We start from the raw sequence: 10525 nt of genomic DNA on the forward strand, positions 1-10525 counted from the left end.
AGATATTTTAAGGCGTGAAGAAGTTTTTTCAAAGAAAAAATTTCTAAATATGTCATTTTGGTGATCAAAGATGAGTTTTAAGGGATAAAATGATAGGGGGACTTTAAATGTTAAATGTCAAATGATGGTCAGCACATTCATTCTCAATAAATTCAGGTTGTCTCATTTATAAGAGTAGCGGATCAGCCACTGAATGCAAAGTTTACAACAAGGAGCAAAACAATTAAGCAGACAGTCTACTAATACTCTAATGACTGCTAGTTGACATGTAGTTGCAAAGTTACTTATATCTAAAGTGGACCATCGAAATAAAGTGTTACCAAAATACCCGAATAATGCACTTAAATAACTGAAAAAACAAAGTGTGAAATGTTGGACACTTCATGCACTCGACAGTCGTAGTTTTAATTATGTAGAAGGAGGAGGGGCTTCAGACTCTGATGATGAATGACTAAATAACCTTATAAAGTTCATAAACTACACTGTGCAGTACATTTATATTCATTTTTAATAAATATAGGGAACAAGACTTAAACTTGGCTTGTCCATACTGTATCTGCCCAAAAGGCTATGGCTTAACAGTGGAAGTTTTGTTAACAGAGAAACCGAAATTCAGGCAAAGAAGCATTAATACCGCACACAATTCATATTAAAGATAAATATTTGGAAGTTCAGAATTCAATCATTTTTCTGGCTTCCATCAACAAATCTGCTCTCAGCAAAGCGTTTGCTCATCCCTTCACGGGTTTATTTTTAGTAAGAGGCCTTTGGAATAACTCTTGCCTTGAAATGGAAATTTAAGATCAACACAATGGGAACTTGGCTCTGCAGTTCTTTCCCCTGTGGGAATGTGTGACTTATACAAGTACTCAGAGTAAAAAAAAAAAAAAAAAAAAAAAATGCAATTCTTGAACATCCACACATCCAGAAGGGGATCTCCAAATACTAACAGAGGAAACTGGATTTCCTCTGAAGGGATCTGTGATATGCATGATCCTCTTTTTCCTGACAGTTTTGTCTATGGTAACTTCAGAACGTGTTTTAAGGACTCGAAGCGAATAATGGGTGTGCTATACTACAAATGACTGATTTGAGAAGACGCGTGCATTTATAATGCATGTGCCATTGGAGATTTGGAAAGTCTCTGTAGGCATGTAACAAATGCTAATGCAAATCATATATCAAACATGTATCCAAAGCATTCAGAAGGATAGGAAATACTTACAAAGCTCGATTTTCAAGAGTGAGTGTAATCGCAGATGCTGTTTCTTTAACACCATTATCTTCATGCGTTTGCATAATAACACTTTCACTATTAGCTAAACAAACCACCCAATCTACAATATTAAGAATAGTTCACCCAAGCATGAACATTTTTCACAGGTACTGTAACTTTGACCGGTTGTATGGCGAGAACTGCCTAATGATTTTAAAAAAACAATTCTACTTTTCATTTTCCAATGACAAAATTACATCATAAGGTTTGGAACGCAATGAGGGCGAGTGAATAGACTTAAAGGGATAGTTCACTTACAAATAAAAATTCTGTCATCATTTACTCATCCTCAAGTTGTGTGAGTCTTCTGTTGAACACAAAAGTAGATATTTTGAAGAATGTCAGTAACATAGTAGGAAAACTGGAAGTCAATGGTTACCAACATTCTTCAAAATATCTTCTTTTTAGTTCAACAGAAGAAAGAAATTCATACAGATTGGAAATTTGAAGTAAATGATTGCAGAGTTTTCATTATTTAGTGAACTATGCCTTTAATAAAATGAAACTGTTGGTGGTGAGAAGGATGTTCACTTCTAAACTGGTTTAGACTGTAACAGCTGTTTTATGTTGGCTAATATTACTCATGACCCAGATCTTCTGAAGTGAGGTCAGGGCAGCGCTGTGGCTTTTGTTTTATTTTGTTTTAGGGAAATTGTTACAAGAAAAGGACATTAAGTGTCATTTATGCACACATTTGTGTGTGAAATCTGCATACGAAGGTTTTCAAGAACAAATCACGGTTCACCAAAAACTTTCGTAGTAAAATTAATTAAAAATGTACGAAAAAATTGTAGGAATGTACGGAAAATATATGAATAACAGAAACCACACGTATGCAAAAAAAGCACTTTCTCTGTGAGGCCTTATAATCGTGAATATTTCATATACATAATTAAGACGAATATAATTACGAATATAATTAATATATTATATTATATTATATTTATATTATATTATATTTGTATATTATATCATATTATAAAATTAATAAACAGTCATTTAATTTAATCTTAAATATATTTCATCGTATGCATGAAAGCTGCGTTACAGCTTCAATATCGCGGTTTCTCTGAATAATGCAGATTTATCTATGTACAGCTGGCTGATGAGAAGTCTGTAATCTGGCTCTGTATAAAAGGTGTTTATTGTGTTTTTACTGGTTTTTGAGTGACTCGCTCGTCATTGTTCGAGGATCTTGTGAGAGCGCGTCTGTTTGACGAGAGTGATGACAGGAAAGCGTGTGCGGAAAGCCCTTATATGGACATGGTTTGGGCGTGTTTTATGCAAATAACTAACCTCGTGCACGCGGACGCTCATTTACAATACTCCAAATTTACTACGATAGAACAAGATTTGAACACATTCATGTGCGCACGCTTTTTCGTGAGAAGTTCTCCCGTGGAAATATGAAATGACCCACGCACTATTAGTGAAATATATGGATCCAATACCAGTGAACCAATAAAGGCAAGAAAATCCAACTATAGGTTTCTCACACAGCATTAGCAGAGTATAAAGAAGAAGAAACAAGTGATAAAAGCATTGCTGACGCACATGTAAAATAACACAATCATCAAACATGAAACAGCATATCAATCAAATTTAGTCTTTGACAAAAACTCAGCTTTTTGTTACATTTTTTGTACCCTTTTTTAATGAAACTTACCCACATTCAAGAGCTAATAAGAATACATGAAGCTAGAATAAAATTCATAACAATAAAATACCAAAATAGGAACATAGTAGTATACTTAAAGATCATATAGTAAACTATAAGTATGATGTTAAGTTCAATTAAAGAAAACTTACAAGTAGCTTAAACTTTTTGTTTCTGTTTGGGAGAGTTTAGCTCGTGTTTAATTCTGTTCCCTGTTTAAGTTTGTTTCCTTGGTTACTCATTGTTTGATTATCGTGTACACCCGTGAATCATTTTGTTGATTGGTTTGTTTGTTCAAGATTCTTTCAGTTACAGTTAATTGGTTGTTTTGTTGTTTCTAGTCCTGAGTTTTGTTAAATAAAGTGTTAAAGTGATGCGTTTAGATCCTTTCACTCATCTTTATTTCAACCAACAGTTTCTCTCTTCGGTCCATCAACTGCTTGGTTACAGACACTCTTCAAAATATCTTCTTTTGTGTTCAACAGAAGAAAGAAACTCATATAGGTTTGGATAAAACTTGAGGGCGAGTAAATGAAGACAGAATTGTCATTTTTGGGTGAAATATCCCTTTAAAAATATACTTGTATACACTAAAAAGAAGCCCTAATGAGTCCCAAGCAGTATTGAAATAGGGCACTTACAAGTATAGCATATTAGATATTAGTATTGATATTAGTATACTTAAAAAATACTTGAACTTTACAAGTGTACCTAATAAAATGATTTTTTTTTTTTTTTTTTTTTTGTAAGGGTTGTGTTGACAAAAAGACCAGTTGAGAGTTTTCATATCCTCAACATGATTCTAAGAAAATCATAAACAGAATAAATTTTATGTTTGTTTCCTTATGTTGTTACATAACCTCCAGCTCTGACAGAAGGCCTAGTGAAGTAATAAAGTGAGTAACACACCCACACCCACACACACACACACACACACACACACACACACACACACACACACACACACACTCAAACTGATGTCGAGAGGTGTATCAATCACCTCACAGCGCTGGAGCTCCTGCATTCTGAGATATTACTCACATTTACATAAACATGACTCAATTATGTTACAATTAGGTTTGTACACAATCACGCATGTTCAACTCACCCCATGTTGAATCTTCAGATGAAATATCTCCAGTGAAAACAGTGTCCTTTTCCTCGCTCTCCCTCTTCCAACTTTCTCTCTTGAACAGAGGCTTCAAGTAGAGCAGCTTTTATTTATGTCCTTTTTTGGGATTGAGTAAATGGAGAGAGCTTGCAGAACACTAGAGTACATTACTCCCTTGCTGTTTTACCCCGAGAAACTTTGCCTTCTCTCTCTCTCTCTCTCTCTCTCTCTCTCTCTCTCTCTCTCTCTCTCCCATGAATCTACTCCACCCAAGATATCCAATAGTCAAACCAAAAATTATTCGGACACCAGATATAATTTTTTATATATATATTTTTTTAGTGTGTGCAGGACACTATAGTTCATTTATGTAAGTGAGGAGAGCAAAATAAAGTAAACTATGACATATAGCTAATCGGTTGAGCTAAACTGGTATTATCTAATTGTGTAGTTAAATTTAACATCTGACAGATATTCAACATAATTCATGTGTGAGACAGTCTAACAGAAGGAAATATCAACTGATTTGATAACTCTGAGTTCTTGTCATATTTTATTACCGTTTTCTAAACTATATTGAATAAACTGTGAGAAATGTTGAAGGTGTCTGAGTAAATTTAGGTTTGACTGTATATATAACCGATCACATTCAGGTGTGTTTGTGTGAATGTTACCAGCCTGTGTTTGAGAGATTCACCGGCATTGATTTAATATGTTTATGAGCTATTGCGGTTTGTGTATGTCTCTCTGTTTGTCTTATGCCATTACACACTGGTGAAATATGGCAAGGAAAGGGTTCAAGTTCACTTGTCCAGGACACAAAAACATACCCGGTCATTAAGCGCTCTCAGAGGCTTGGTAATTTGGAGCAACTGGGACCCAGTGAGGATCAGCTTTAACAGATCCAGGTAACTAGACTCTAGGGTCGAACAGCGCTGGTAAACATGTAGGAGATCAGGCCACGGTCTCTGGAGAGAAGAACATCTTCCTCATCATTATGAAGAGAACAATCTGATCTGGACTTTGTCATTCATTTTCCTTGGCATGGTACCATTACTGGTGCATTTATACACATAACTTTTACTTTTATGCGCACAATGTGTCATATCCCTTACACAAAATAAATGAGTAACACTTTACAATAAGGTTCATTAACATTAGTTAACTACCTTAATTAATATGAGTTAACTATCTTAGATAACATGAACTATTAATGAACAATGCTTCTTCAGCATTTATTAATCTTAGGTAATATTAATTTCAACATTTACAAATACGTTATTAAAATCAAAAGTTGTATTTGTTGACATTAGTTAATGCACCGTGAACAAACATGAACAAACAATGAACAGCTGTATTTTTTATTAACTAACATTAACAAAGATTAATAAATACTTTAAAAAGTGTATTGCTCATTGTTAGTTTCTGTTAGTCAATACATTAACTAATGTTAACTAATGAACCTTATTGTAAAGTGTTACCAATAAATGTATTCAAGTGTACTATTAGTATGCTTATTTTAAACTATAAATAAGACACTTTCAGTCTACATTATGTACTAATTGCTACAGGTTAAATAGGTTAACTCCAATCGAAGTGTAGAAACATCTCAATGATGATCCAGTGAAATGGGAACGCTCCCAAACTCAGTTTCAAGTGTCACAGAAAAGGGTATAAATACTTATGTAATGTAATTGTTTTAGTTTTTCAAGCTGTCACAAATCTGTTTCATTATGGAGTGTGGAGTGATGTAGAAAAAAGTAAAAGTTTAAAATAATTTTTTTATACACACACACATTGGGTTTTCATGTTTTGTGGGGACTCTCCACAAACAATGTTTTTTTTATACTGAACAAACTATATTCTCTCTCCTTACACTAACCCTTGCATTATTTCTGCATTTTTACATTTTCCAAAAACATCAGTATGATTTATAATCTCTTTCCCTCAGGGAGCAAAAAACTTTTCATATTTTGAGTTTGCCACACACAGATGAATGCATGCACACACACACACACACACACACACACACACACACACACACACACACACACACACACACACACACACACACACACACACACACACACACACACACACACACAAAAAAAAAGAATCAACTTTTGTATGTTATACAAGACTCAGCTATTTTTTTAAGTCTTAATATAATTCAAGTTTAAATGACTTAAACATCCAAGTTGATTGTACTGAAAAATTAAAGGTAGCAACTCTTTTTACCGTGTGGTTAACAGAGGCCTGTTTTTAATAAGCCTGTTTTTACACAAAATCCATTCAGTGGAAGTGTTCCTGAAGCTGCTGATATAGGTAGGTGTATGATGCAGTTTCTCAATGAAATGTTTAGCAGTTTTTTCCCCAAATGCCTCTTCAGTTTCACCAAATCAGTCTTTCTTCTTCTCTCACTGAAGGTCATGAGTTTATGACAGTCACAGCCACTGATGCAGATGATCAAGAGACTACTGACAATGGTGTTATCAGTTACTCAATCGTCAAGCAAGATCCAGAATTGCCAAAACCAAACCTGTTTACAATCAACTCTGTTACCGGAGGAATTCGTGTGAATGCTTTAGGCTTGGAGAGAGAGGTGAGAAATGATGAATGGATCTCACATTGGTGAAGAATGATTTAATGTAAACAAACTCACCAGAAAACATCTTTCTTTTCAGAAATGGTCCAGATATACTGTGTTAATTACGGCTACTGACAGGGCTGGAGAAGGTTATGTAACCACTGGCACAGCTGTTATTACTGTGACTGACAGCAATGATAACGCACCTCAGTTTGAGCAAACCACGGTAATGTATATTAATACATTCAGAATATTATAATATGTGTTACAACTTTATTAATACTTATGTACACCATACATCTCTTTGTTTTAGCACAATGTATCTGTCCCAGAGAATAAAGTAGGAGCTGAAGTGGCCAGACTTACAGTTACTGATGGAGATGAACCTGGATCTCCTGCCTGGTCAACCAAATATAAGATTATTGGCGGTGACAAGAGTGGGTTTTTCAGTGTCAGTACTGGACCCAGCCAGCTAGAGGGCATCATCACCACTGTAAAGGTACTGTGTGTTGCTCGTGTGTTTCCACAGGCAATTCGTGATCATGTTCCTTTAGTAAAAGACACTTTCTTTTCCATTCAGCCCCTGGACTTTGAGAAGAACAAGCAATTCATTCTGTCTGTGATTGTTGAGAACGATGATCCATTTGTCGGTTCTTTGGCCACTTCCACTGCCACAGTCACTGTGAATGTAGAAGATGTGAATGAGCCTCCGGAGTTTAATCCAAAGGAGAAGGTTATTAACAAACCTGAAGATTCACCAGTTGATAGTGAATTAGTTACTTATAAAGCCACTGATCCAGACACTGGAAAATCACAGAAGATAACGTAAGATTTCATTATTCCATTTGAAAATTCTGACTGATTTCTTTACAGATTTCTAGATCTTAAACCGAATGTTATTATATATTTATATAATTACATTTTAACTATTTAATGATATAATTATTATAATTTTTTGCCTCACTAGGCAGATGTCAAATCTCTCATACCCAGAATTCAAATCATATCATGCCTGTATATCCTTTGAACTTCAAATGTTTTTAAACCACCAGGCAAGACTTAAGTTGTTCTTGCTGAACATTTCTAGGTTTAACCTGTATGTTTGGTTCCTTCCAGGTATAACATAGGCAGTGATCCTGCCGGCTGGCTGAGTGTTACTCCAGACACTGGAGTTATTAAAGTCAAGAGCCTTATGGATAGAGAGTCTCCCTTTGTCAAAGATGGCAAATATAGAGCTGTCATTTTGGCGTTGGATAATGATGGTAATTTGTGTTTCCTTTTTTAAGAGGAGAATTCTTGCTGGCCTTTTTCTGATGTCTGTGCTTGTGTGCAGGTGAAGCTCCAGCAACTGGCACAGGAACCCTGGTAATTGAATTGGAGGATTCAAGCAATACATTCTGTCTGAAATGATTCATCTATCAATAATTGTCCCCCTGTAGTGAAAATCCAGCTTTTAATGTTGTTTATGTGTCTATGTGGTGTTTTTAATATGCTTTAAGACAAACCATGTGTGTAAATAAATAAGTCGACACCATTGCTGAGTATTTTCTCATTAAAACTGCAGTGAACCAAAGACAGTCTCAAAAACACGCTTTGAAATCGCCTGTGTTTCTGACATCACAAACTACCATGAACCAATCAGATCAACATGCGGGCAGGCTTTAGCATATCATTACAATGACGTGAAGCAGGGCAGTCTCAAGAGAAGCCAGGTTAAGGCCAATTTATACTTCTGCGTCGGGTGCGCGTAGAAGGTACGGCGTAGCATACGCATTGACGTGTACCATACGTCGTACCCTTCGCCGTACCCTGACGCGCACCTCCTCAAAAATGTAACTACGCGTCGCGGCGACGCGGACCGCAAGATCTGTGATTGGTCGGCTGGATAGCATCGCGTTTCCTCCTACGCATTTCCGGAATGATCTTCTACACTCTGCACCGCCCGCCCGCCATTTTTAAATTCCGAAGATCAGTGAAGAGCCATGGAAATAGACCAAGTGACCGCGATTGCTTGAAGAAGTGCGAAAATACAGCCATCTGTATGACTCCTGTCCTTCAGTCGCCATTGCTCGTAGAAACCTAAACTCAAAACAGCCGCGAGGAATGTAAACACAGTGGAACTGGAACATTAAAACCCACCCGCGCCAACTAGCGTTTCGGCGGTGTAACTGCAGAGCAACACAGACATTCGCAGAAGTATAAATGCTCACGACGGCGTCGCCTACGTGCGTACCCTACGACGTACACTACGGCGTACACTCGACGCAGAAGTATAAATTGGCCTTTACACTGGCATATTTTTCTGTTGATATGAAAAATCAGGTACTTTAAGCAATATAGCAGGTGAATTATATATAGGATGTATATTACGATGATATGATGAACTATATGCCTTTGTTCAAAGCGTTTGTAAGGATGCTGATTTTTAAAAGACAGCTGTCTGACTCTGAGATGGTGAACGGTAACATGGTTTGTGTAACATTAGCAACACATTATTAGCTTTTTGATAGCATAGAGTAAAGCAAAATTTTAATCATATTATACTATAATATATAGCGTATATACGAATCCTCATATACTATATGTAGCAAGGGTGTTGATTTACATTCAAGCTATTTTAAAGCATGAAAAAAAAAACACAGAAAAAAAACGTTTACATATGTCCTTTTGGTGATCAAAGATGAATTTTAAGGGATAATATTATTGACTACAGGAGGACTTTAATTCCATTAATGGTATTAGATGATTAGTTAATTGCATTTGATAGATTATGTTTTCAATCAAACATTTGCAATGGGTTTGTAAAAGCTGTTTTCATGCATGTTTGGCCTGAAGTTTTGTTGCATTTACAGGGTTTTGACCAGCAGGCCCAGCATGTGGTTTCAAACCCTTCGAAACAGTGAATCATTTTGCGACTGATTTGTGTCTATTGATTCGAAGATTTGAAATACTTTGTTAACACACGTCACTGCTATTCCTTCTTTGACTTATTATAGGGTACTTCCTTCAGGTAAAACTACATTTTGCCCTCTAGGGGTTAGGATGAAAAGCATAACAGTTGGCTAAACTGTTACAAGCTTAAACAATGTTTGATCCCGTCTATCTCAGCGAACCGAGATTATGTTAGTAACCAAAAAGTTCCCTTTCGATTACTGTTCACTCACATTGCGTCGACATTTGATGCTATGGGAAACTCGGGTCATAAAACAGAGCTATATCTTTAAGCGCATGCAATTACTATTGTACTGTTTATTAATGTATCTATTTAGCACTCATAGGGCATCCTTTCCTCGTTTTTATCTCAAATCAAATCAAATCAAATCAAATCAAAGTTTATTGATAAAGCATCTTAAAAAACAAAGTGTGTACCAAAGTGCTGTACAATTTCAAACGGATTAGATAAAACACAGTAAGATACAAGGAAAAAAATTATACAATATAAAAAAATAAAAATAAAAAATAATAATACTAATATAATCATCAAATCAAAGCCTAACAGTCCTTACAAAGTAGCAAAGGCCTCATCAAACAAATATGTCTTAAGATGATTTTTAAACATGTTTACAGAGGTAGAGGATCTGTACTGTCAACACATTCTCACTCCCAACTCGTCACATATGGACGCTTGGCCAGGACCCCTTGGCGTCACTTTTCAACGATCTGGGTATACCTTTAGCGTCAATTTTCAACGTGCAGGGTAGTCCGATAGACTTCTATAGAACTCTGAACTGGAGCCTGCGGCGTTGAAATTTGACGTTTTGGGTAAGCATAACGCAGCCCGTTGTCTGCGATGAATGGGTCGAGACTACAATAAATACAAAATTAAAAGGAATAATCTACAGTAAATGATCTATGCCAGGTTCCAGTCAAATGGCAGCCCCCAGATTATCTTTA

General features: G+C 36.0%; 2 protein-coding genes across 2 annotated transcripts in view; one reads left to right on the forward strand and one right to left on the reverse strand.

Annotated features, from left to right (window-relative positions):
* pde5ab (phosphodiesterase 5A, cGMP-specific, b) overlaps positions 1–4236 on the reverse strand; it is a 53039-nt gene extending 48803 nt beyond the window's left edge. The window contains exon 1 of the mRNA XM_082160928.1: positions 4042–4236. Within this exon, the coding sequence (XP_082017054.1) occupies positions 4042–4046 (5 nt within the window). The 5' untranslated portion in view covers positions 4047–4236. The remainder of the gene's footprint in view (positions 1–4041) is intronic.
* Positions 4237–6313: 2077 nt separating this feature from the next.
* On the forward strand, positions 6314–8056 carry LOC309492162 (B-cadherin-like). The gene is made up of 7 exons (XM_082161038.1): positions 6314–6369; positions 6471–6646; positions 6729–6857; positions 6945–7130; positions 7212–7456; positions 7748–7893; positions 7965–8056. Exons 2-7 carry the CDS (start codon positions 6482–6484, stop codon positions 8039–8041), a joined length of 948 nt encoding a protein of 315 aa, XP_082017164.1. The 5' UTR covers positions 6314–6369; positions 6471–6481; the 3' UTR covers positions 8042–8056.
* The last annotated feature ends 2469 nt before the right edge of the window (positions 8057–10525 follow it).

Source organism: Leuciscus leuciscus (assembly GCF_965113295.1).
Source record: "Leuciscus leuciscus genome assembly, chromosome: 2".
In the NCBI taxonomy this organism is placed as follows: domain Eukaryota; kingdom Metazoa; phylum Chordata; class Actinopteri; order Cypriniformes; family Leuciscidae; genus Leuciscus; species Leuciscus leuciscus.